At 40.9% G+C, this 27,732-nt stretch overlaps 1 protein-coding gene across 2 annotated transcripts in view; it reads left to right on the top strand.

The window, feature by feature from the left end:
• MTHFD1L (methylenetetrahydrofolate dehydrogenase (NADP+ dependent) 1 like) overlaps positions 1-27,159 on the top strand; it is a 158,315-nt gene extending 131,156 nt beyond the window's left edge. For both annotated transcript variants that reach the window (XM_075748402.1, XM_075748403.1), the window contains exons 27-28: positions 20,405-20,513; positions 24,207-27,159. In XM_075748402.1, coding sequence (XP_075604517.1) covers positions 20,405-20,494 — 90 coding nt within the window. In that variant the 3' untranslated portion in view covers positions 20,495-20,513; positions 24,207-27,159. The remainder of the gene's footprint in view (positions 1-20,404; positions 20,514-24,206) is intronic.
• The last annotated feature ends 573 nt before the right edge of the window (positions 27,160-27,732 follow it).

Below are 27,732 nucleotides of genomic sequence, written 5' to 3'. Positions count from 1 at the left end.
TTAGCATCATGATAACTCAATGTGAGAGACATTAATGTTTTGAAGGGAGACGGCCAAAATCTTCCCGCTAAAACGCCAGCTTACCCAAAGCTCTGTGTTTATGCTTACTTAACTCTTTTCATCAATGAGCTTTCTGGTGCTTTTGAGAAGCATTGAAGGTGGCGCTTTTCTAGGCTATGGAGCACGGTGGGAGGAGCGAGCCCATCGTGTGCTGCGTAGTGCAGCACGGAGATTTGTGATGGTACACCACATGGCACAGTGGGCATGGGAAGGACTACCTGTGGTTTCAAAGTTGATAAGATGGCCAGGAGCAGGGCGCTGTGCCTGAATGAATACCCTTTGGCTCCATGGCACGTTCATCTGAAGATATGCCTTGCTTTTGCCTCCAAAGATACTGTGGGGTGCTTATCTTGAGCTGTGCCGTGACCACAGGAGGGGAGAACAGCAGTCCTGGACCCCCACACAGCCAGGGACAGGTCGTCCCTCTGGTTTGGGGAATATTCACTGTGGTGCTGAGAAGGCAGCTCACACGCTCTGCTTACTCTGAGTGGCTATTTCTGCTTTCACATCACGCTATGAAGTTCATTTATTTCCTGTCTCAGGCGTAATATGCCTTTAGTGGAGGATTTTCCCCGATGATTGTTTCCTGAGTTAGTAGATCTTCCTTCACTTTGGCAAGGATCTTCCTTAATAAACAGTCTTATCATCAGTTATTAGTTTCATATGACTGGCCTGTGAAACACACAGGATTATTGAAAGCTATAAAATTTGTGTTAGCTGTTTTCCTACATCGTGATCCAAACGATCTCAGTGGGTTTGATCATATAAATTTATTGCTGGTTACCCACAGCGAACCAGCAAACTGCAACTGTGCGACTAGGGCTTAGATGAACTTCCCTGCTTATAAGTGGTTCGGTGAAAAAAATGGCTGTCAAGTGTTAGTTTTAGTAACAATTGCTTTGGTTATAATTGTTTTATAATTTTTTTTGTAGTTGTAACTTTCAGTAACTTTTAGTCAATTTTAGTAACGTTAAGTTACAACTTCATTTAATCCTGTTTTTAACCCAAACAGCGAAAATGTTGATACTTAATACTGCTTTACAGTGAAGTAGGAAGAGTTACTGTGGTAGAACACAGTGTGCTACTAATAGCACCTGATGAACTAGCATAAAGTATCATATTATTAATTGATTTAATGAGTCCTTAGATCCTATAATACTTGAAAGAAGGTTAATTGCTTGCTTCCAACATAACTGTAACGGATTATGTTTAAACATATCATTTGATTCTCATTTTCTTGACATATCCACTTACGAGGTTGTCACTCCCCCCTTCACTTCCCGCCCCCAATATTCGTAGCTCCTCTTGCTGAGAAGCATTTTAAGAGCGTTAGCTCAAAGCACAGTGTTGCTTCCAGACCGTTCTGTCCCTTGGGGTTGGGTGTGAGTCGGGCTGTGCTGGGCACAGTCGTCTTCTCTAGCTAAGCAGAAACATCCCCGTCGTGGCTGACGGTTCAGGTGGCAGGTAATGCTAAACGCTGCTTGTCTGAAAAGCATGATCAACTCTAATTGGTTTGGCACGTTTATATTCCGTATTAATTTCCTCTTTTTTGTATAGGGCGTATGAAGAGCAGTGTGGAAGCGTTGTGATTTTATTTTTTTTCCCATTTGATTCTGTAAAATAATTTTCATCTCTTGCGAGAAAGAGTGCCAGAGGGGCGGCCCAGCTTCCTTGAAAGGCCGTGTTTGACACAGCCTTGCTGTACAGGCAGGTTAAATTACCACATTTGGATGCTTGGGAAGGCCCTGCCACAAAGGGAAAAGTGGCTGCTGAAACAGCCGTGCTGGAAGTCTCAGGAAAGCAAGCCGGGGCAAACTCAGCCCACGCGCTCTGTTCTCGGTGCTAACTCTCTGCAGAGTGCCTGGGCAAGCTTACCCAAACTTTCTGTTCTAGCAAGACAAAGCGCTGCATTGTATATTAGAGGGAAAGTTTTAAGCTGTTTGGCTGCATCCCCAAATTCAATTTATAGTGCTGGAACCTCGAGGTGGGGCATGCATGGACTCTGCAGCACACACTGTGACTAATGTGCTGTGAACCACAGGTACAGCAAGCCAGAAATGGTGGGAGCCTTTCAACACAGTCGACCTTGTCAACTCAGCCTGTCACTCATCATTTTGCTTTGGGATAGCTGATACCATAAAGAAAGAAAAAAGTAAAAGTCTCATATAAGTTCAAATCATAAACTGAGAGCTTATGTGTGCAAGAGGGAAAAACTTTGCAGGAAATTTTAAGTAAAAAATGCAGTACAATTATTTTTAAATAGTTTACTTCTGACAAGCAAACATTTCCTTTATAGGCACTCAGAATGGCGGGAATACCTACCCACATGTATGGGCATACCTACCTACCTGCACACCTACACACCCTTAGTGGTAGGATACAATTAAGGATGCTTCCAGTTCTGGATTTGTATTTTCAGGATAAATTAAATAATTTAAATCAGACTTCAGATGCATTCACAAGTAGATTACATCATCAAGAGTATGTGGTGGGACAACACTTTAACTACAAAAAGAAGCAACTAGTAAGCATTCATGGGGATAAAATTCCTGTACATATCTGCACATTGCTTTTGATTGGCAAATAAGCTAGTCATACTTCATAGTGGCTGCCTTCCTGATCATTAGGCTATCTTTCAACCTTCCTCCTCCTTTCTTCTCTTTTTCCCCCACTCCAATAGATTGGATGTGCTGGAATAGAATCAAACACAAAAGTTGCATCGATGTACAGTGTAATGTGTTAGAGGATTTTTGCAGCTTTGCTGGAAAACAAAACACTTTGGACAGTAAGAGAATTATTTCTCAGATGAAATGTTGCTGATCTATTTATTTATTTGAACCCTCTCTTGGCTGTCTTCATCCAAAGAACATAATCTTTTTTAACCCTCATTTGTAGAATTATGACATATTTTACACCCTCGTTCCTCAAAAAAAATGCCGAGATATTCCTTTCATTAGGAATAAGGAGAAGACATCAGGATTTAACACTTGCATCCATTTTACCTTTCTGCTTTCTCTTTTTTTTTTAGCTTCCCTCTTGCCTCATGTAGAAAGCAATAGCTGTTTCACATTGTGTGACACATCCCATTCTTTCTAACAAGCAACTTTAAAGCATCCTTCCTCAGTACTTTGAAGGATACAGAAGAGGCTTACCAGTACTTTGCTGCTTCTTTCTCATTGCTCCATCCTGAACTTGTAATATGTCATCTATGTGGTGCTGCTCTGTGTTGTCAGAGGACTAATTTAATTCATTTTCATTAAGTGTCCCTCAATTGAATTTTTGAAAGACAGATACAATTACAAACACAGCACAGGAAGAGCATAGGAAGAATGTCTGGCACAGCTATACAAATAGATGTATTACTTCAGATATTCCCCTGCTGGTGAACAGGATATGTAATCTGTAAAGCATTATATGTAAGAGAGAGAAAGATACTCAGAGCGATCCTGAAGCTTATTGAAGTGGCCAAAGCCAGTATAAAAGAAAAAAGTCTCGAACGCATCAAATCACATGAGCACCTCCAAAGTGCGGTGCCTAGTCTTCCCTCTCCCAGGCGCTCAAATCAAAAAGGAAATAAAAATTATCCTAATGCTAGTGCTCTGGCCATCTTTTCAGGAGAAAGAGCCAAGGTGGCATTGCAGCCCAGAAGCTGGCTTCCCTAAGAGCTGGTGAAGGTTTGTTTCACCACTGAGGTTGAACAGAAGCGCAAGCGCTGTGCAAGCAGCTCTGCATTTTACCAGCTGAATTGAAGTCACCCAGGAGTAAAAGGAGAAGCTGTGGTTAAAAGCCCTAGGTAGCTCAATTTGAAACACTTATTTCGCTTTCCTACATGGCAAGGCATAAAAAAGTCAGGACTACAAGTCCACACAAGCAAATACAGCTTCCTAATAGCTTAGATTGGTCAGTAATGCAAAATGCCCACATTGCATAAGGATCATCAAGTCCCATAACTGTGTTTCCTCTGAGCTGGAGCTTTGTTTCCATTCCTGAGTTGCCAGTCTGAATGAATGAGCCAAGGGATGGGAGCTCTTGAAGGCAGGCCACATTCACTAAAAGGTGTGCTTTAATGGTATTATATCAGCATATTATACCAGCACTGTATGCTAATTTGAATGTAGAAGGGCCATCCACATGAGAAACCCTGGTAACAGAGCGAGCTGTGACAGTCAGTGACCATGCTTCCTTATATTCTTGATAAATATGCTGCTGCAGAAGTCTGTAGTAAAACCCAGAATCTTTTACCTTTTTCTAGAGGAAATGTCAGCAATCATTTCAAGTCATTTAAATGCGTTTTACATGTGCTTTACAAATTGGGCACAATTGGGAGACTCGCTTCACACAATTTAAGCAGAATGGCTGTACATCTGTCTCTGAGCATTCTTATTCCGGGATAAAAGTGCTTTTTTCTGGGTAAACTGAACCCGCTCTGAAATGTTAGCCAAGCCTATGTATACCTTGCAACTGGAAAACATTTGATACGCTTTAAAATGACATTTTCTAAAGGGATAGCAACTTTTTTTTTTCCTTGGATTGTTTAGGCCAAATGGACCATTTCATTAAAGATATGTTCTGAATTCTGTTCCCCAGATACAAAAGCCAGGATAATCCAAAAATGTGCTTTCTTGTAGGCCTTTCAACATGATTTCCAGTACAGTTAAAAAAAAAAACCCATAGTATACAAGATGAATCCCAGATAACTGCAGCGTAATGCCTAGTGGTTTCATGGGGTACTGTTTTATTCATAAAAGTTCAACTTTAAGGGGATAAAGTCATCTGCGTTTTATGGGGCAATTAAAGGCTTCTGTTTTGATGTTTTCTGGTGTCTTCTCTGGGATTGATTCAGAACCAAATACATACTGTCGAGGAGAATTCGGCATGACAGTTTGCTGCTGGCATTCTTCATGAGGAATTGCTGTGTTCTCCCAGATGGGAAAGAAATTTACAGGGGAGTTTTGGGGATTTTTTTTTATAGGTCTATATTATAGCTAACCATTCTTCTGCTTATCACTGCAGGTACATGGAACACTGCCTGGTTTTGGAGTCTTTCCACTTTATAAAGTACAAAGTTACCTTAATATTTTTTGACACTTGAGTAAGAAAAATTCTTAAATTTTCCCAGATTCAAGACAACTGACTGCTCTTTGATTCTTTCCAGACACATGTTTAGTATCAGCCACAAAGTTACTATAGTATGAGAGTTAGGGTTCTGACAGACATGTGTCTCCAAATGAAAATCATATTGCTGAAGCCGTATCAGCCCCTGCCTCTCTGAGGGACTGTGGTGCCCTGAGTGCAGGGACGTCTGATCTGCTGGTGAATCAGCTACACAGCCGTTACAGTTTACTATACTTTGTAGTGTTTTGTAGGTAACCCTCTGTCATTTTTGGTTTGCCTTATATCACTCCAGAAAAAAAGTAGTTGTGCAGAAGCTGGTTGAGAAATAACTGAGACATTTGGGCAGCAAGAGCTGAGGCAGAGGGGGACAGCAGGAGTGTCTGTCTCCTCTCTTGCTCCAAGCCCCACTGCTCCTGCTGGTTAATCAGCATCCTAAATCTGATGCAGCCCCTTGGCGAACTGGAGCGTGGCCAGACAGGGCAGGGTTGTAGCTGTGCCCCTCTTTGCAGCGGTGTGGGTGCAGGTGCCTGTGCTCTGGAAGCTGTGAGTCTGTGCTGCCGTGGGCAGGAGCCTGGGCTCCTGCGCCCTGCCTGCCACAGCCACCGTGTGAAGGGCTGCCTTCTGCTTGCTGTGGCTTTTTAAGGGGTCTTCGCTAGGAAAGAGGCTGTAAGCCTTAAATACCAGAACGAGCTAGGCACGGGGCAAAATCTGATGAGAGGAAATGAGTAATAAGGATGTCACAGAGTATCTCCTGGGTTATTTGGAGTTGTGCCCTGGGTATGTCGTCGTTTTCCCTTCTCTCTCACTAAATCTTTTTTTTTTTTTTTTAATAGTAGCATTAACGACAGTGAAATGGATCTGAGTACAGTACCTGTTAAATGCCAGCTTCCCTTATATGGCATCCGTCTGTAAATGTGATTACAACAAACATCTGCTCCCAGAAATGACTTCCTGACCTGTGCTGTTTTTTTAGTGTCTGCCATCGCCCTCCACGGTAATCCCAACAGATCCACAAGAAAGTAAAGATCCTCAAATTCATGTGACATTGCAGCCACTTCGGCTGGCTTGTTGAGACTCAAAAGTTGTAACTGGAGGCGCAATGCCATACCATTCACAAGAAACAAAAATTTTCAGTTGTGAAGGTTATGACATTTGTTAGGCATACATAATCCAGGTTACTTCTGCACTATAACCTAGCTCCCACAAAAATGATAAATCGTGTAAAGTATCTTTTTCAGCTAAAATTTGAACTAGTGGGTAACTAGACAGTAATCTTGAAAAGCAGAAGAATGTTACAGAGACTATAATACAGCCACACATTAATATGTAGGCATTCCCTATTGAAAACAGGATACTGAATTTAGTTTTAAACATCAGCTTGCACACAGTATGACACGTAGTATTTTGTATAGGCTTGCTGACTTAAAATGTGTGCTTAAAGCTAACTGCTGTCATCTGAGCTCTGCTGTTACCCTGAATCAATTTGGCAATAGGTTCATATTCTTTAGCGTTGACCATTTTGTTTCTCTCTGTTTAATTAAAGCTTCTTGGATCATTCTCAGTTTCTTCACAGAAACAGTTTTAGGACTCTTGACATGTTAACATGTTTCTAATATTTGAAATACTGAGAAAGCCAAGAATTTTTAGATTGCCGTGTTCATATAAAATTTATATCTGTAACATCTGAAGTCTTGTGAATTCCATAGATTTGTATTTATACCTGTATTATGGCCCTGTGCTGTTACGCAGCATTTAGAGTTTATCTGCAGCTGTCTCCATACTGCCTGGAAACCAGTTTTTCTTTGAAATATTTCTTTGGTCTGTGAAGAGATGTTGCCAGGCATCTATGTTAATACCTCTGTAAAAGAAGGAAACACTTTCTCACATGTGATTGAAATGTGGAAGTCATTAACACATGAAAGCCACTGAGGCCAAGAATTTAACAAGATTTCTAAAAGGTTATAGCCATCAACAATATGCAGTAATTATAAATATAATTATAAATATACATAAGTAATTTGGAAAAAGTTCTAAGCATAGTGTTCAAGGATTCAGTTAGTCTTCAGCTATCAGCTCCCAGTGTTGGACAGAGGTTGCTTTGTCACCCTCCATCGTTTTAGCTTTTCTCCGTAAAGCTTCTGGCACCAGCCACTGTCAGAGACAAAACCTTGGGACACGCACATTTGCTCTGACCTGATACAGCATGCTCCCTGCCTGCCTTCTAGATGATTTAAAGCGTGTTAACTTCTGCATTAATTGATCACACTGCACCAGTTTTCCGTGCGTACGCAATGCCCTGCTGCTCTGTATGTGTAGCAAGCAAGGCACTAGGAGCTTTTGTTGCTAGACTGAATCAAATGAAGATAAAAGACGATGTTTCACAAACAAACGCAGCAGATACAGATACTTCCTGCCTTCTTCTGCCTTTGATGACTCTTTCCCATTCCTGTATTTCTCAGTTGTGGCCAGGCACGTGCTCCGCGCTGTCCTCCCGGCTCGCGCACACTTGCAGCAAAGCAGCAGGAGCGCAAGGAGAGCGAACGTGCGGTGGCACGCAGGGAGTAGAGTAAAGCCTTTTTCGTATGCACCAGAGGGAAACAACGTCGTGCTGCTGGCACTGCATATGCCAGGTTTGCCTTTGTGCCTGAGACCCGAATGAGCCGTGCTGACTGTAGAGCTCTGATCCAGATTGTAGTAAAGAACATCAATGCCATTGTATTTGGCACCTGTAGTAAAGATGTGATGCAGTGAGTAGACGTGGAAACCAAATGCTCTGCAGGTAATCTGTCCAGAATGGGATCAAGGCATGTTTGTGACAGCACAAATAAGCTCCCTCTGAGTTTGTGAAGCTCTTTGTCTCTTTACTTTTCTTTGGGAAAAAGAAAAAACTAAATTTCTTAATAACTTCCACAAAAAATCAATTTAAAAATACCTTCACAGTCAGTATTTAAGCAGTCTGACAAAGGAGAGATGTAATGTGGAAGCAAAGATAACGCAGACTTTTCACACAAATTAGCAAAAAGTAATTTTCAAACGAGAATAACTACAGCAATTCCAACTGCTGGAGGGGATGCTGATGATGAGATGGCGGTATGATCTGTGGCTGCATCCAAGGGAGAGCGCTCTTGCTCACCAGCAGCCTCTCTTCAAGGAAGATGCCCGGGCAGGCGGGTAGTGACACATTGCTGGGGCGTTGCAGCTCTTCAGGTGAGGTCGGTGTGCCGTCACAGGGGGCTTTGTTCGTGGGGTCACCGGGAGGGAGGGGAGGGGGTAGACTGAGCCTCCGCAGACGTGTTGCGGGTTGTGTTTGTTATGCCTTTGGCTGAGCAATGGAGTTGTAACTGGTTTGTTTGCAAAAATGGAAGTTCATTACAGACTGGCCTTGTTTTGATTAGGAGGAGCTGGGGGGCTGCACCACAAGAGTAAATAAAGCTTATGGCTTTGTCTGCTAGTTTGCTCACTTTGGCATTAGAGAGATTCTATTCTAACTGTTTTTTAATGTCTGTGTTATCATTTTATTTTAGTCTTTTTATGATTTACTCTGTATGTGCACAAATAAATTTGCTGTGATGGTGGCACTTTTACACATTTTTTAATGCTTGAGAAGAAGTTCCCATAGAATGTTTCTGTACTAGATGTTTGTCAAAACACAAAAAAGAGTTGAGTTAACTTGTTTCGTGTTGGGATGCAGAAATTAATTATTACCTTCCACTTTTTTTGTCCTTTCATGTGTATCATTTGGGAAAAATACTGAATGCCACCCACAAAACATCTGTTTGGGGGTTGGTTTGTTTTTTAGACTGGAAAAAAAAGTGTGTTTCCAAATATGGTTGACTTTAATTGGACGGTTTAACAACATTTTTGTTACTTATATGAATATATATCCTTTGTTATATTGCAGAAACTGTGGTTAGAAAAGTGACTTACTGCAAGTTCATACTGAGCAAAGTGTGAGAAATGGAGAAAGTTGTACTTCATTAAAAAATACTGATACAAAGGCTTCATTATGTAAGAGAAAAAGATGTTTCATGCAATGTAACTATCTATTTAGCATAGTTATTTTTGAGCTTCAGTTGTATGAGACTAAGATGAGAATCAGGGTTACCAATTTCAAGTTCCATTCTCCTGGCAGCAGCTCAGCTCCTTTTGGCAAATCATTTAACTTTTTCTGCCTCCTATCTCACCTTTTGCAAAGGAGATCTTATTTCATTTATTTCCCAGATGTGCTTCACGTCTTTAATTCATATTTGTAGGTACTTTGGAAATAATTGTATTTATAATTATAAAAATGTAAATCTTTTTTATATTATGCAAGGATACACGTTTGTAGGATAAAGATTGTGGTCTCCATCCGTTAACAATATTTTTTCTGGTTTTCTTTGACAATTAAATCTGTCGGACAGCTTGTTAACTCATGATTCTCTCTCGGTGAACAGAAATTAGGGTTTTAGTATCTCCTTAGAGAAACTTTGAAAATCACTATTGCCTTAAGAGAGTTAAGTCACACTTCATGGCTAGAATTTTTTCCTTTCTCCTTACAGCTACCAGTGCAGTTAAGGCAACTTGCAAAGAAGGTGGCTCTTCTGAAGGCAGTAGTGCATCACAAGTCAGGGGCTTTCAGCCTTTTTCAAAGTATTTCTATGCTCCTCCATTTTCCAGGAGAAGTGTGAGCTCCAGCAAAGGTTATTCAAGGCTTGCTTTTCTTAGCAGCCTTTTAGAGACCTCTTAGAATAGTGGTTCGATAGACTATAGGATGAAAATTACTGATCTAACTAATATCCTTCCTTTTTTTATTTGTTTCCTTGTCGAAGGGAACCGCAGGACATTATGGTATGATTTTAGAGGACGCACTGTAGTAAATAATACATACGGCCAGAGGTCTGCGATGGACTTGTGACTGAGAATATCTGATTTACGCAGACAGTTTAACAATCTGACATGCTCATATGTAGCCAAACTGGATCCATTCTGGATGTTCTGGGTTAGGAACAAATAGAAAGGAAAAGCTTTTGAATTCTTCAGTGTAGCTAAGATAGCATTGACCTAGCATATCGAAACACTAATTTGCCTGGAGAGAGAAGGGGTGAAGTTGCATATGGTTAGCAAGCAGTCGCATCCAGAATTATAATGTAAGGTGCTTGTTTGGAATTATTTATTTCCCGTTTGCTTCAGTCTGCCACAAAATAATACGTGTTATGGGCTACAAAGAGCAAATCATTTAAATTGTTTATCCAAGCAACAAGTGGCTTGAGAAAGTAGATACAGAAACTTGAACCACTGAGATTAGACATAGTTACAGGTCAAAGTTGATACATGATGATGGTACAGTGATAGTGATTGATGCTGTTGATGACCACCACAGTTGATGATTCTTTGGAGACAAGCCCCTAGGCTCTTCTTTCCGACATCTCCCGTGATAACTACAGACCAGAAAGTTGAACTGCACCTGTGAAGTGTATATCCTAGATTTTATTGTTTCCCAGTACTGAAAACTAGATCATGTCTACTCAGATGGGATTAGCAAAGTTTAGTTGCCTCTCATTCCATTTTTCTCAACTCCTGTTGCTTCAGATGTTTTCCAAAATTCTCATACCTTTTGGTATTATAAAGGTCACCACTGGCACTTAGTTTAAATCAAGTAATGAGACCAAACCAGTTTGGTGATTTAACAATTAAAAAGAACTAATTTTAAGGGGTCCTTTGCTATAATCCTTTTATCTTCTTTAGAAGCTATTCTTCCTATCTATTTATCTATCTATCTACACACACACACACACACACACACACACACACATCATCTTTGCCTGATATGATGTTTCTTAGGGAACTTTACTTACTCAAATGTCAGTGGATCTAGTTAATTGTAACCAAGAGGGCTAGTATGGCAGCAGTTAAATGTGGTTTTATTCACTATAGTTATACAATATTTTGGGATTTCTCCATGTTGTAATTTGTCATTGAAATGACTGGATGATGCTCCTGATGCTTTTCCTAGCATAGCTGACTGGGAAGGGTAAAGTTTGTGGCACATTGAGCACACATATTTGCTTTACCTAGTCTTCTGCTTCCACCATCTCCAGTTTCTGGGCTGTAATTGAAGCTCTGTGCTTTCCTGTGTTACCATGCCAGGCTGTTTGACCAGCAAGGCAAGTCTTGTATGAAAGTTATGAAGCTTTTAAACAAAATGGCATAGATCAACAGCACAAAGTGGGACTTGCTCCTGGTGTTTGAGGAATAGCCCTTCTAGAGAAAAAAATTGGTAAAAAATAAGCAGGTTTCAGAGGAAATGAAGGGTGCCTGTTCCTTGAGCAAGGCAGTCAGGATGGGTCCACCCAAGACCTCTCCTCCTCAAATACCACAAAATCTGTGCTGCTCTCAGCAGAACCTGAGCTGCTGGTGCAGCTTGGACACCTCCTGCTCACCAGGAGACCCAAGCACTGTACAAAGCAGGAGGATTATGTACCCATGAACATCAGATACTTCAGATATTCCTGTTGCTGAAACAGCACATGAGAAGAATGCGTTTATCCTCTGGATTTGTTCCCTCAGAGGCACGTTTCCAGCACTGTCTGATGTATTGGACACTTGTCAAGAATGGGAACAGCCCTGGGAGCCTCTGACATCAGGAGTGAGCTGGAGGGAAGGATTGCTTCTGGCTGAGGAGGTGATTTTGTACAAGAGGCAGCGAGCGAGAATCCTCTGCCAGGGATTCTGTCAAAAGCCTGAGGGGGAAAGAAAAATCAGGATGTAGGCCTTTGCCAAGGGAGCAATTACTCCTGGAAATGGATTTGAGTGGGCTGGGATGGAGGGAGGTGTTTTGGAACAAGTCACCTGGAATTTGTAGCCCTGGGGTTGATTCTCCCTCTTTATATCCTCCATGGTTGGTTGTTTTGGGGTTAGTGTTTTTGGTTGGTTGGTTGGGGTGGGGTGGGGGGCTTGTTTGGGTTTTGTAGCTTTCATTTTTGTAGGTTTTTTTTAATAAATTAACCTATCTAAGGGGGAAAACAGCTCTGAAAACCCTGTGAAACTTCATGCTGTGTTATGGATGGTATGAAAAAATAGTACACTGAACTAACACCATCTAACACGTTACCTGAGAGAGATGTGTTTTTCGAGTAAAATTTAAAATATTGATCCCATTGTGCAGTTAGGGGGATCATTTTCTTCTGCTTCAAGTATAGTTTTATAAATTCTAGGATGAAAATGAGACAACTCTGCTGAGAGAAATTGCAGTCATATATGTGAGTCACAAATGTTTTGCTTAATCGGGAAAATTGCTCATTCTTTTACAGATTACATCTATGACTAAATATTTTATTTAATAACTAGCGAAATGCCGATTCTGCTGTCACTAACAGCAGTATTTGAGTTCCAGTGGTAGCACACTGACCTGTTCACCAAGAACTTGGCCAACCACACATTGACCAATTCCTCTCATCCCCTTCTTCCTTTGCGATATGCACCCACAGGTCTCTCCAAAAGCTGTACTGGACAGATGTGGACTGTTGTGCAGCTTTCATTTTTTTCCTTAGGGTACCCAGGAGATCACTATTTCTGCTCAAGACAAGTAAATTGTAGGGTCCTGATTGGTAATCCCGCAGAGAATGTAACAGGGCACAAGCTACTTCTGCCTCACTTGAGCATCTGGCAGCAAGATCAATTAGGATTGTATAATCAATATACAGTACCTTTATAACTTCATCCAGATGCTGATAGCAGAAGAGCAAAGTCCATGCATTTTGTTGTTGTAAATCCTTTCACAAAATCGAACAATTGCCAAGAATGTGGAAACATTAAAGTAGGAGACAATGATAATAGAATAATTGATGCCAGATGGGCTTCTGCACCTGATATCAGCATGCCAGTAAAACAGAGATGTTTATTGCGAGGAATACTACAGCATATGTTGGGTAGCATCAGCATCTTTTCAAACATTATTTTGATCATTTTGAAAGCTGCTAATGTGTTGAGTTTCTTACTGTGGTTGTTCTTATACCATGCAACAAGATCTTTTTTTGTTAAAGATTTCCTGAGAAGGAAATATGAGCTTCACTCTCCCTATTTCCTCTGGCTATCATCACGTTTGGCAAATTTTCATTAAAACTTCATAAGTAAACTGTTACTTAAACACTGACTAAGAATTGCTGCTTAGCTGCTTTCAGAAATCCTTGTTATTTTCAGGCAATGAAAAATAGTGAGATAATATTTTCTTAAGCATTATGTAGCTATTAAAGTAGATTTTTAGAAATTATTGCCATTTACAAGGCTGAATTTATTAGTTTGTTTTTAAAGGTTGATACTTTTCCAAGGAAGCCCCAACTTGCCTCCATTGTGGATCTGCTTTTCCTAATGCAAGAGTTTGGGGTTTGTTTGCTTTTAAGAGATGGTGAAAGGTCACTTGAGCACGAGTTAGTCTTTGCTATGGTGGTGTTCCCATCTCTAATACATGTGTCTGTGTGTGGGTTGGGGGGTGGTGGTGTAGACTATATTATGCATCTTTTGTTTTGGCCATTTCATTCTGTTGTATTTCTTTTAATTAAACAATGCTGTTCTCTTAGTTATTCTTTTCTATCATTTTAATGTAATTTTTTTTTTCTTCTGTCATTCAAAACATGAGCTACCTCTGAAGTGATAGAGCTCTGTAGTTCCACAGAGTGGGGGAATTTTCCAGTTCCGTGGAACAAACTATGAACTGATCCTGGAGATACTTAGGATGTGCTGCCTAATTTTTGTGCACTGGCTTCCCTTCTTCAGTGCTCACTGAGTGCCTCTGTGTGGTGCAGGACAGTCCACTTTGAGGATGGAATAAGTGACTGCTCACTGGAAGTGTTTGCACAGTCGCATGCTTCGGAGTGCTGGAGTCCTACCCGCTACCCTCATTGCACGGATAGTCTCATGAAAAATTTCCAAGCATAGGTTTAAAATGGGGAATGCAGGGACCTGAAGGCATCCAGCAATAATATCTGCACTCACTGCTCCAGTCATGCAGTGCAGTGAGGTGACTGTTAATCTCTCTGTCTCCCAGCCCATGGATTGCAGTTCCCCTGGTGCCAGCTTCCAGTGCTGACCAGTACCTGAGGTGTCAGCAGGAGTAATCTGACACTGGAGATAAAGAGTGCCTAAAGGCACGCAAGGTTGGAGACGGGAGGGATTTCTTCAGAAGAAGGGAGGAAAGCTCTTCCTTTCAGCTTCGCATACTCTGAGACTGACAGATGCACTGCAGGGGAGCAAAGTTCCGATAGCGGATCTGTCTCTCAGAGCTCTAACTCACCCTAGGAAACGTTATTGAAACCCTGAAGCGTAGCTCCTTCGTGCCGTGCCTCAGGATTCCAACAAATTCTGGCACGTTGAACATAATACATGCAGGTTTATAGTGCTATTTATAAATCTCTTGAGTTTCCTCTTGTATTGTTTCTTGCTGAGGGAGTACGGGATGTGCAATTCTCCCCATCAGATTTTATTGAGGAGTTATCCGCAGTCATGTCTATGCTAGATTCTCTTGAGAAACAACATCTGTTTTCTGCAGTATTTCAAGTTTGAAATGGTTGTGGGTTGTCTTAACTTGTTTAATTAACAAAAGCATACAATTAGATAATGTGAATTACTTGCATTTCTTGTCAAATGCAACATTAACTCTATAAGCTGTAGAACAGAGCTTTCCTCGATAAACTGTTTGCTGCTTTTTTTGGTATCTTTTAGTCATCTGTTTTCCTTACTTTGTGTAAGTAGAGATTCCTCTGGTTTTCTCTCTCTGTTTAGAAACCATGCTATTCCTGTAAAACAGACACATCTTATAGGTGAAAAAGACACTAACCATGAGTTGGATGTAGTCCTCAGGACCATCTGTTTTGTAAATCATGCCATTGTGCTAACCCAGATAAGGTGATCTCAGGTCCTATTAGGATTTTGCATGTAGATAAATGAAAAAATATATGTATGTATGTATGTATACGCGCTTGAAGTAAAAGGCAGGATATGTCAAGCACTGATAGGCATTTGTATTATAAAAAAAGGAAGCTAAGTAGCATAATTCCTCTTGGGACCATAACCTAAAGGTGCCTAACAGGGGCCTACGAGAGAGCTGGAGAGGGACTGTTCATAAGGGTATGGAGTAACAGGACAAGAGGTAATGGCTTCAAACTAAAAGAGCGTATATTTAGATTAGATATAAGCAAAAAATTCTTCACTGTGAGGGTGATGAGGCACTGGAACAGGTTGCCCAGAGAAGCTGTGGCTGCCCCATCCCTGGCAGTGTTCAAGGCCAGGTTGGATGGGGCTTTGGGCAGCCTGGTCTAGTGGAGGGTGTCCCCGCCCGCAGCAGGAGGGTTGGAACTAGATGATCTTTGAGGTCCCTTCCAACCCAAACCATTCTATGATTCTGTGGTAACCAACCTGGCTAGCAGGATCTTAGTGCTTGACTGTGCAACTGCTACATAGACCTTATAGCCAACTAAAATTACAAGTCAACATGTAGCTGTAATTTAAATGAAACTCCAGTGAAGCTCAACTTAGTCACTCTTCCAGTGATAGTGGATGTGTTCTTGGAGAGGGTGTGGAACAGCGCTTTCATATAGCTTCCTGAAAAATAACTGGCATCCTCCTTTTGTAAGGAAGCTCCTTATGGTTTTTTTTGTTTAGTTATGGGTTTTTTTGTTTAGTCATGTAAGTAAACCTCTGTTTACTTACATTACATAAATGCCTAGTATAAATAACAGTAGCCTGCAGGCTTTCTTAACTAAAATCATATTTTGTCTTCCACCAGTTGTGCATTTCCAGGAGCATAAATGATTGTCAGGATAGCTGGCTGTAAGACTTGCTGCTTTTGTCCCCTAAACGTGAGAGTGCCATAGTAATAAATAGGCATTGTATTTTTCTTATTGTCTTTTTGCCATTGGTTTGCTGTCATGGATGTGTAGACAGTTGCACAATTTGTGAAGAAAATGATTGATTTCAGTGAGTTCCTACAAAACTAGTCTCTATTAATTCCTAAATGATATATTTTGGGCAGGAGCTGGATGAATTCTTCATACCCCCCCCCCCCCCCCCCCCCCCGCATAAAGCATTCATATGAATTGCATTGAATCTTGAGATGCAGCATTTATGCCTTACATATTCCTTCTCCCAGGGGAAGTGTGATAGTAACAGTTTTGGTCAAATTAAGTACTGATTATTTCAGCTACCTGAATTCAGTTTGTGGCTGTAAGTAGATAATGTGTTGTCATTCACTGTTTCTTACCCTGCTTTTTTCTCACAGCCACGCTGTGCGATGTTGTGTAGCTACCAATCTGCAACCCAAATGTCTTTATATAGAGTGGAGAGTTGTGCTGATCTCCATGCAATATATAGAGGGTATATATTGTATGACATGCCTGGCAAACTGCTGTATGACTGTAAATTTCTGTAGTTTTTTTCATGTTGTACATAGCTGCTAATTACTGGTGATTTAGGCGTATTTTCTCTTTCATTGCTCATTCTTCTTTTTTCAAGTTTTAGAAATGAAAGAATTTTAGTACATAGTCATCTCAGAAAGCCTCGGAGAGGTGGAGGTAGTCTACCAGCCACTGTGCAGGTACAGTATGTGCTGCAGCCCGGGGATAGGTTAGCATCCCCCCCTCTGCACACAAAAATCTAGGCTTTGGTTACTTAGGGCAGAGAAAGGGATGCTTCTGCATTGTGCCTGCTGCGGTTAAGGCCAGCCTGTGAGTCCCCTCGTTTATGCCCTCATTCAACATTGTGCAAAACAGCGAGAGGGAGGAGGATCATTCTGAGCCTGCAGCCATGTGGAAAGCCTTGATTCAGCCTCGCAGCCAAGGGAGCCCTCTTTTCTCTCCTGTGGTTTTGGCTGCAGGAAAGAAATGGAGGGCTGGTGAGGGAATAATCGGTAGTAATCTCAGCCAACCAGCCAGCCAGCCATCTCCTCCTATTGACCTTGAAGTAATGAAAAAGGGATGGATTCTGCTGTGCGTTACATCTGTGTGTCCAAATAATGAGAGCAGAGAGAAATGATCGTAAATCTACACGGCTTTGCCTGTTTGGAAGTCTGGGCCACGGGATAAATGACAGGACGTATTTTATTTTTGCTCTGCAATTCACATAGGTATTCATCCCAAAGTGTTTCCTCTGTGGGTTTTTTTGCCTTGTACTTCATTTTGTGCAACAGTAATTTTAATTCAGATGAACTCATTCCCTTTTGTTGACTTAAATTTTCAATATGAGAATAGTTGTATTCCCTGAACTGGCAATAAACTGGTTTGATATTCACATTTTATAGATGTAATAGATTTCCATTAGTTAATACAGTGGAGTTACACCGGTGTAGAACTGGGCCTATGAAAAAAAAAAAAAACCACAAAGGACACATGTGGGACCCTTTTTTAACATCTCTTTTTAAAAAAATTAGGAAAAACTCCCCTAAACTGATTCTTGTTTTTATTTTACAGGGGAAATGAAAACTGGTCAAGCTTGTAAATATATTTTTAAAAAATCAAAAAAATAAAAAAGGGGAACCCAGAATTTGGGAGTTTACTTTCAGATGTAGAATTGCCATACACAAAGTAACCAGAAAGTTGTCTTTGGCAATTTTTTCATTCCCTTCCCAGTGAAATGTAATTCTTTAAGGCAGTTTCTTGTCAAGCATTAACTCAGAAACTGGGATGAATCTGACACAGAAAATAATTCAGTAACTGTGATGATGTAGTAGTCTGTCTAGTATAGCCAACAGATAAAGAATAGTAACAAGGTGTTTTAGTACTTAGCTAAGATGCCAAGACAATGTCAGCCAATAAAATGATGTCATGCAATCAGTGGCAAGGATTGTTCAATGCTAACTGACAGTTTTGTCTTTTAATCCTACTGCTTGCAATAACAAAAGATCAGGAAGGACTATATTTAAAAACAGGGAAAATGTACTGAGTCCACTAGAAGAGCTTGTTGCATTGTTTTTTCGCAGAGCTCGATCTCAAGTGAGATGATGGCTGCACCATAGCTGAGCTCCCCGAGCTCCTTTCCTCCTTCCCAGCGTGGAATTAACCTCTGAAATGGCAGCAGAGCTCTCTGGAGTAAATGGGACTGTGGTGGAGAGGTCTTACAGTTTGTATCCCCATGATGGAAACATTACACAAGCGTTCGGAGCAAAGCTGAAGCATGAGGGAGATGCTAACTAATTCAGTCGCTGAATATGCAGCAGAACAGGTTGACTTATAAAGAAATACAGCCTGCTCCAGCCCCAGGGGGGCCTGTAAATCTGGCTTTCTGGAGAAGCTAGGATGGTAGTCATGGTTTTTTCCTCTTTTGAGGCCAATTAGCCTGTTAGAGCTTGCCTTTAGCCAGAGAAAACACCGTAGCTGAGCTGTGCTCCTTAGGGAATTAGGGAGGATGGAGGGAGGAAGCCTCCCGGCCCTGTGCTGTCTACTGGGAGGTTATGGCTGGCCATGGATGGCGTGCTCTGGACGTTCATTCCCCTGCAGCCCATGGCCTGGTGGTGATCTGGTCACGCAGTAAGCAGATTTAATTCATCAGCCAACCAACCCTGGCCACAAAAACATGTCTTTTCATCAGTTCAGTGTGTTGAATGAGGTTGGTTGCAGTAAGGTGAGTCGCAGAGCCAGGTCCAAGGGGGAATTATCCCAGGGGCTCACGGGGTGAAACTATCCCCTTTCAGGAACAGGTTTCAGCACACATCATGAAAACATCCTCTAATCTGACTCCTCCCTTTGGTTATCGTGTCTGGTACTCAAGCCATTGTGGTTTTGTTTTTTTTTTCCCCCCCTACACATCCACATTTGAAGGTCACCTCCTGGGGTCAGATTAACCACCAACTTTAATGAGACTTTAACTTGCCCCAGCTAAAATTTTATTCCTCAAAATCTAGCATCTGTTAAATAAGATTTAATGCTTAAAGGCTCTTAGCCGACAAATAGTTGAGCTAAGCTGAACTCCAGGTTTGTTTCCAGAGATTGTAATGTCTTTCATCTCTTTGGGTATTAATATAGGGCCTAATATAGCAAGGCCATTCTCCACCTCTGAGGTTAAGATATCAAAAGGGTTTATGGAGTCCTTAAGCCCAAATGCTATTTTTAGAGTGCCTTGAATTAGTGGAAATACAGTGAGATATTCAGGGCTTCTAACTGTCATCTTAGGGAGACTTAGGGTATGAATCTGAAGTGGTTCAGGTTAATCCAGACTGGTCCTGCCCTAAAGCTGCCCCACAGGCCCCTCTTTGCCCTGTGCCAGTGCTGGCACTGGGGCCGGGGAAGTCCCTCCTGGCTTAAGTGCTGAAACAGCAGAAGATGAAGCAGATCAAAAAAAATAGCATTATTCTGCTCAACCTGCTCTCCAGACATCTCCTTTGTAAGGGAGAAGGGGGGAGTCCTGAGGCAGGGGTGGTGAGAAGCTGGGATACCTCTGATTTAAAGTGGCTTAAGCTATCATGGACCAGCACCTCAAGATTTCCATGTCACCCGTGTGTCTTTAAGTGCTGCTAAAGTGCCAGTTGTAAATAATAGTATAGGTAGCACGAGTAGAGCTGTAGTTAACTGTGTAATTTAAGTCCATGAAACTATTTCCATGCTTAAAAGTATGCAGATGCTGGTGTCTTATGCTAGATCAGGATCTTAATTATGCATAGTTTGAGATAATTGGGTTGCTTTAGCTTCATATCTCAACCTGCTAATTCTAACTACTAAATTAGGATTCAGCTGTAATCCATGTATGTTTAGTTGAACTATTTCAATTTGTTCCTTACGTTAAGTAATCAGTCATGAAAGTGTTGCTATTAATTCTGCTCCTATATTCTGTTTTTCTGTGGGAGAGGTCTGAGTTCAACACATTCATATAACTAGGTGAATTCAGGCAATTATGTCCTTGCCCTTTGCTGTGTGATTTTTTTTTTCCCAGTAGATATAAATGGATAAATGTTCTGGCTAAATATTCTGAGCAACAAATAAGTCCCAAAGTGTCTTCATTTTGTTAAGGAGTTTTTTCTTAGGTTGTTGTGCTAGCCTGTATTTTGTGGCTTTTATTATTTTTTCCTGTCTTTTAAAAATGAATAGAAAAAAAGTACCAAGCTTGACATTTTTAACAGAAACAAAAAAAAATGTGGTAAAGATCACAGCTGTGGTAGAGTCCATGATGAACAATCCAGCCTTTCTCTTAATCTAAGGTTTACATGGGTGGAGTGATTAGCTGCTTACAGGTGCAGGAATATAACTTTGGTTTATTGTTCCCACAGATGAGCACCATGCCAGGACTGCCCACGAGACCGTGCTTCTATGACATTGACCTCGACCCCGTCACAGAGCAAGTGAAAGGATTGTTTTGAGAGTGACGTCCAAATTCAGGTAGGTCAACAGCCTTTATTTTCCTGTTCCAGCTTGGAGGAGGATGTTTGTCTCTAGTATGTACATAAAAAAAAAGTTGTCAGGAGTTTTTTACCTAGGCCCTAGTTTCATTGCACAAATTGGGAGGATTTGGGGCAATATTTCATAATGTGCACTTCATCACATGGGTTTCTTGTTTGCTGAATGGTGACCGGCGCTTTGCTGATGTACATTGATGGTGCACATTGAAGGTGCTTTTTGGATTTCCTGGCTCTGTCAGTTTGGCATGAGGAGGAGTCGGCTCTGCAATTGTACCGCTCTTGTCAGTCTGAAGAAATGATGTCGTGTCAGTCGCCTCAAAAGAAATAATCTAGTTCATCTTTGATACTACTCTCATGTGGCAGCGTGTTTCTGTCATTACCTAGATATCAGGGGAGATGTTTCTTGGCTTGTTCATGAGCTTTGCTTTGTTTTTTCATGGGTTTGTTTTTTTTTTTTTCCTGATTGCTGTCAGCTCTCTCAAATGGTAATAAGTATTTCAGGAACACAAATCTGTCCTCTTAGCTTGTCCTATTTTCATGCTGGGTTCTCTCCCTTTTCCATGAAGGCTGCAGTTTCCCCGCCACCTCCTCCCTTTCTCCAAGCACTTAATCTTCTTGGTGTCCTGCTTTAATTTTGTGTAGTACATGTTCCTCACTTTAAAAATCCAAGTTGTTATGAAAAATGTAACAAACCATGTGTGTCTGAGACTCTGTCCTCTCATTACTTAAATCTCTCTCTTCCCCCAATAAATGGGTCTGGAGGGTAAAACGGTTACTCTGACACAGAACAGCAATATTACTGTAAGCTAATAGGACTGTGATGGGACCCCAGATGAACCACAGCTTTGAGGTGGATATGCCCAGGCACTTCAGCCCTGCTCTAGCAATCTTGCCTACTCTGGTTTGAGAGAACCAGCTTTCATTTTCTCTTTCTGTGTTTTGACGGATTGTTTGGAGGAGGAGAGAGGTTTGCACAACCCAAGGAGACTACTGTTCAGACCAAATTAACTGTTCACCTGCCCATACTTGAATGTCACAGCATTCACATAACACCTGATGAGAGCAGATTCTGCCATTTTGTGTGTACCAGTCAAGACAAGTAAAAAGCAGTTAGCTTGAAAGTTAACCAGCATGTACAGGAAATTACTAGCTTATATGCAAGCCATCACTGACTATTCTGTTGCTGGGTAGTGTTTTTGCATACCACTTCTTGGCATGTATCCCATTTTTGTTACTGATATGCATTATATGTCTGGCTTCATGCATACATATTGATTCATCATGTGTCAGTCATGTGATTATTTCTGAATCATTTGAAATGACTGTAGAATGCTAATGTAAAATCTATATGCAGATTCACATGGCCTGCTTAATCGGGTGTTTACTGCCTAGTCTTACACAAATCCATCCAAACCATGGATTGGTGAGTTTTGAAGAACAATGATAATTAAGCAGATGAAATACTCCATTCCAACTGTGAGGGTCTTTCATTTGAAGTTGTATGTGAAATTAAAATGTTAAACTCAGCTTTTAGTCAGTGATGGCGTTTCCTCAGATGTGAAAAGAAGTGCTAACAAAATCACAAAAACATAGTAGTCAGGTAGGAAATAGTGTATATATATCAAACTGTTAATAAATCATTTTGATTTCATTATGGAGGTATTGATGGCATCAGACAGATGAATGATTCACTAAGTTTAAGCCTTTTAAAGAAAAAAACCAGCTTGATAATATATATTTTTCATCAATATAGGCACATACTCACCTGTGTTCCTACCTCTAACAATCTAAATAAATGCCTTGAGAGTATTGTACTACGCAGTGAGCACCACACAAGGTAGTCAGTGTTCATCAGCTCTAAAATTCATCCAGTTCATATGCTAGATTTGTACATTTTTCATTTTGGATAAAGAGAGAAACAATATTCCCATATACCCTTTACTCCCTACTCTCTGCAGAGAAGTTTAGTATTATTCTTTACTTTCATATATTCACTGAAGTGAACGCACATTGTAGCTGATACTGCGCTTTCAGGTATTTGTGGGTTTGTTTCTATGACGGCAGATAGAGGGATTTTTTTTTTTCCCCACTTGGTTTGAATTCTTTTCTTAGTATTCTAGTGTACAATGTAAAATTTCTAGTAATATGATATTGTGCCAACTCATTAGGACTGAATCAAATCTTTAAGATGTGGTAATTGAAAAATATTTAAAGATTTGTGGAAGAGCTGCAGATGTTTCATTATAAACATGCGTGCAGCGCTGAGAACAGTTGTTTTAGTGTGCAGTTTATATCCTCCTCTGCAATGAGTAGCTTCATGAGACTTGTGAAAGAGATACAGGCAAAAATTCCTGCTGCTAAGGGTCCTGTGTGGGGCTCGTACTGAACTGAAACATTGGATGTCATTAGCCTCTCTTGATTTTTCTCCACCACTTCACTGTGTTAGTGAAGCAGAGGATAGTTCTCACAAAAATTTGCAGAATACTGGTCATTAGAATATACGCTAAAAAGTCATATAAGCAAAATCAAAAAAGGTCAGCTCTGTTTTTTCCTGCGGACAAATAGGAATAATACATGGAGCACACAATATTACAGTCTCTCTGTAGGAGCAATGTGCTCTATTAAAAAACTGAAACATATCTGGAAATGAACCTGAAGGAATCTGGCTAGTTCTTCATCGCTAGCCGCTACCCTATTAAGATTATACTGCCCAGCTCATATACTGAGAAAGGTGAAATTGTTTCCTTAGGACCTCTGTCTAGATTGCCCCAGTCAGAATAAAAATTACATGGAGACAAGTCTGCCAGTAGGAAGAATTTTTTTTAAAAAAAATAAAAGTATTATTTGCATAGGGAGGGGAAATTATGAGCCTGACCCACTCTGCAAAAGTCAAGTCTGTTAAGGACCCTTGTGAGCTCTAAGGATCCCTCTAAATTAATCATTGGCAGCAGGTGCCTGCTCTTACGGTGCCAGTTTGGCTTTGGGTATCTGGGTCGATGGTGGGGGTGTTTGCCTCTGTTGGTTGTGACTTAGTAAGGCCACAGCTGTCCACAGTTGCAGATATATTCTTGCACTTGCCTGCTCTTCAAAACTGGCAGAGCATCAGAATGATTGTAACACACAGCACGGGTATTTTGCCACCCTCAGAGCTTTTCTGACTGTGAGGGGAATCCCAGAGCTCTCAATGTGACCATCTTCACAGCCATGAAGAAGCCCATGAGGGGAGGACACAAAAACGGATGTCCTAAAATTGCAAACTATTTGTGAGATATCTTCATCTTCATTCATTCAGATATGGATAGATGGTGTTTGAAGACCTTTCCTTTGCATCCACAAAACTGATCCTATGAAACAAAAACCTGATTTCCTTTAGTTGCATTCCCCACAGTATTGGGTTCCATTCAGCAGCGATTACTACAATAATGTACAGTCGAAAGTCCGTATCATACTAGACTATGAGTACAGATTGTTGTCTCTCACCTAGTAGGGTCACGCAGATAATAAATGGGAGGTGCATGTGGCATAACCATAATAAAAAAAATGTTTAGTTAAGGCAAAAATATCCAATTTCAGTAAAACACTGCTTTTAGGTTGTGATGCTTTTTTTTTTTTTCCTCTTTAAAGAAAAGATGTCTTGTTTCAACATATAAATTCTTTATCTTTCTCATTTCAGAAGCCTGGAAATTAAGAACTGCAATTTTCCTGTTTCCTGAGAGTAGGAGACAAAAATGAATCTGAAATATTCCTGTTATGTGTCTCTGGAGTAATGTCAAGATAGTCCAAAGAGCAAAAGTTTACTCTTTCTTCAAACTACTTTTTGTAATGAAATATAGCTGTAAGGTTAAAAAAAAAAAAATAAAAAGGAAGCTAAAGTTTTTCTTGCTGTAGTGCAGGAAGCTCTCTACTGGGGCTTATGCTTGTTTGTGGATAAAACAGCATTGGAAAAGAGGGAAATTTTTCACCTTACATTTTTTGTCTTTTCTCAAAGGAGTTTACAGATGTATTTTCCTTATTGTAGCCATCTAAAAACTTGCATAAACATGCTAATACCGTGTGATCAAGCCTATTTCTCTCTGAAAAATACACTTTCGCTCCTGGCATTCAGGAGCTGAAACTACACACAGATTAACTGCACATTTTTGAGTTATCATCAAGCGTTGCTCTGGATGCATTTGAACAACAGCCAAGCTTCAAGCAAGGAAGATATGAAGCAGAGAAAGAACAGAGCATGTATTTTGTAAAAGGTTTTTAAAATATAATTTGTTTCCCTGTTGGGCAAAGATCTTTTGAAACACTTAAGCCATAGCTGTCCCATATCCATAGGTCTCTGTTTATGCCGAGCATATGTTACAGGCTCTCCAGCTGATAATGTGCTTGTTGTGGTGAAGCTGGTTGTTCAGAGAGGGCACTGCTCCTTCTGAAGCCTTGTTTTCCTCCTGCTCATGGCTAATGAAGCCTCCTGCTGTGCTGGCTGCCGACCGAGAGTTTTTCTTGTCCTGTCCCTGGCAGTACGCAACGCCCAGTAACAACAGAGGAATGTCCGTCAAGCAAGGATGCAACAGGGCAGAGCTTTGTTCGGCTTCGTTTTTACAATACTTGTAAAAGTGGAGTGTGTTTGCTGTCTGAAGGGGGTATTCAGACAAGTTAAATCCCAAAACGTGTGCTTTAATTTACCTCGGCAACTTACCTTGTCCGTTTTTTTCCTAAATCTGCAGCAAAACAAGCCTTAGGCATAGGATACTGCATTTAGCTTTTCAAGCTGCTGCTCCTCCTCAGGAAGCTCTTGCTGACTGACTGTTGGTTCCTTCAATAACAAAAAAATGCAACAGAACAATAGATTGAATTGAGACAATAGGCCATTGTATTTTTAGGTAAAAAGCAGTGAAATAATGATGAGAAGAGTTTATTTTCCCGGTGACGTTTTTCCATCCTGTCGCTTTGCTCCGCTTACGCACATCTGTATGTTATGGGCTTCTGCAATGTAGTTTTGGTTCCCTTCTACACAGCCACATTTGGAGACTTAATTATCTCAGGACCTGTGTTGTAATTGAGGGGTTTGTTTTGGGTTTTAAAATTATGCTACGTTATTTATAAACTCAAAACTATAATTATGGACAGAAGAGAAAACTGGGGACAATTAAAATAATTATCCGTGCCTTCCCTGCGTAGTAGCACGGAAATATCTGTTGACTGCATTTCAGAACTGTTCTATTCATGGCATGGTCCCCCAGCACCATGGGGATTGCTGTGATTGTAAAAAATAGAGCAAGTTGATATTTTAACCTGATTAGACGATAGGACTCATAACAGCCTAGACTGGAGCTGCTTTAATTACACTGGGGCAGGACAAACATGATCAGTAGAAAGCAAAATTCAAGCATGGCTCTCACACTGGGGGGAGAGATTTCTGATATTTTTCTATTAAGTTGTGCCCCAAAATACAACCACATTGTTCATATACATAACTGTGTTGTAACTTAGTCCTGCACACACTGAGCAATATAGCCTAGAAAAATCCAAAGACTTACAGAAGAAAGCAAGTGTGGTTTCCAGCCGTAGTTTTCCTAGTAGCATTCCTTCAAGAAAAATAAATGAGGTTTTTTTTCCTCCATCTTGCCTGGAGAAGTTTGGAAAACCATAACCGTGCCTTACTTGCAATCACTGTGTTTGCGTTGGACCTGTCTGTCCAGTGTGGGATACTAAACGCGGCAGTAGCTGTCTGCCCGTGAAGCTCCCATATGGGATATAGGTGCCTGAGCAACAGGTTTGATAAGTAATTTCAAACTACTGCTTGATACCCACCACGCACTTTCTGTATTGTCCCTTCAGCCCGTGTGCGCTGGGACTGTTTATCTGACCCATCGGTCTTTCCCTAAAACACCATTCCAGCTCAGTTAGTTGAGAGCTGACAAACATCCTGTAATTTTTTTCTACTGTCATGTGCACAGGATTTGTTATATTGTTTTGATAGCTTCAGTAATTCAAGGAAAGCTGGAATGACCCTCTCTTGTTTTGTCATAGCTTCCCCCTCCCCTCCATCTGGTTAACTAGCTGCAAAATCCCTTGAGCAATTACATTTTTGGTTCTTTCAGTTCATTTTTAGTAGAAGATTTGTTAAAAATAATCTACATTGGCATGCAGATGCTGTCTCATAATCCAAAGGGACTGAGTTATTGGCCATCAGTTGAGCTGCAGAAACTGCCAAATGCCTTAATCCAGAAGGGTTTAAAAGGAAATATTGAAAAGGCAAGTGTTATTGCTGGGTGTGTCGCTTGTTGCTACGCAGATGCGATTGCAGGTGAGGGACTCCTGGCTTTGCATCTGCTCTGAGCAGTTTTGTGACACAGCAGCTTTATAAGGCGGCTTGCCCTGCTTATCCCTGCGTTTGCTAAAGCATGTTCTATGTTGAGAACCTCGCCGTTGCTTATTATCAGCAGATCTGCTTTTCGTAGTGACTGAATACTTTGTTATTGCTACTGCTGAACTACAGAAAAACTAGTGACATTGAAATACATCAGACTACATACAATGGGTTTCTTTGTATTTTGAAATTCAAATTCACAGAATTTCAGTTGCCATGAACATGAAAATAAAGTTATGTGTGTACTGACATTCATTTTGCAAAAGTAGTGCCTGTCTCTGAATTCATTAACAAAGTATATCCATTATTTAATACTGTTCTCTCTTTATCTGCCATTTTGTCTGTTTAGTGACCATTTTTTTCTCTTAAGCCACTTAACACATTTGGTCCCTGCCTGTTGCTATAAGGGGCTGTGCACAGAAGGGCTGTCCACAGGACCTTCTCCATCAGTAAAGACCTTTGAAGTTGGTTTGTGTGTGAAGGGAAGGACGCACCAGACTAACATCCTTTCCTGGTCCCAGAATATCTTGCTGTTGCCAATGGTCCTTGGTGTGAAATGCAGGATCAGATGCAAGGGTCAGATGGACACTTTCCACTTCTTGGTTGGCAGCTAGATTTATGTGAAACAGTATCAGGTACAAGAACATATACCTGTGAGCTTCTCGGGGTGCGACTTAAATACAAACAATGCAAAAGCTTCAGGAACTATGGGTGTTAAATCACCTGGACCATAACACAGCAGAAGGCATCCCAGGAGCAGGAATAAACAAAATGGGGAAGCAGGAGGTGGGGTGGGGGAAGAAATGGAGCATTTCAGGCACATACTGGTCATTGCTCC

Source organism: Balearica regulorum, chromosome 3 (genome assembly GCF_011004875.1).
Source record: "Balearica regulorum gibbericeps isolate bBalReg1 chromosome 3, bBalReg1.pri, whole genome shotgun sequence".
Lineage (NCBI taxonomy): Eukaryota > Metazoa > Chordata > Aves > Gruiformes > Gruidae > Balearica > Balearica regulorum.
The sequence above is the reverse complement of the archived record's forward strand: the minus strand, read 5'-3'. Positions and strand labels throughout refer to the sequence as shown.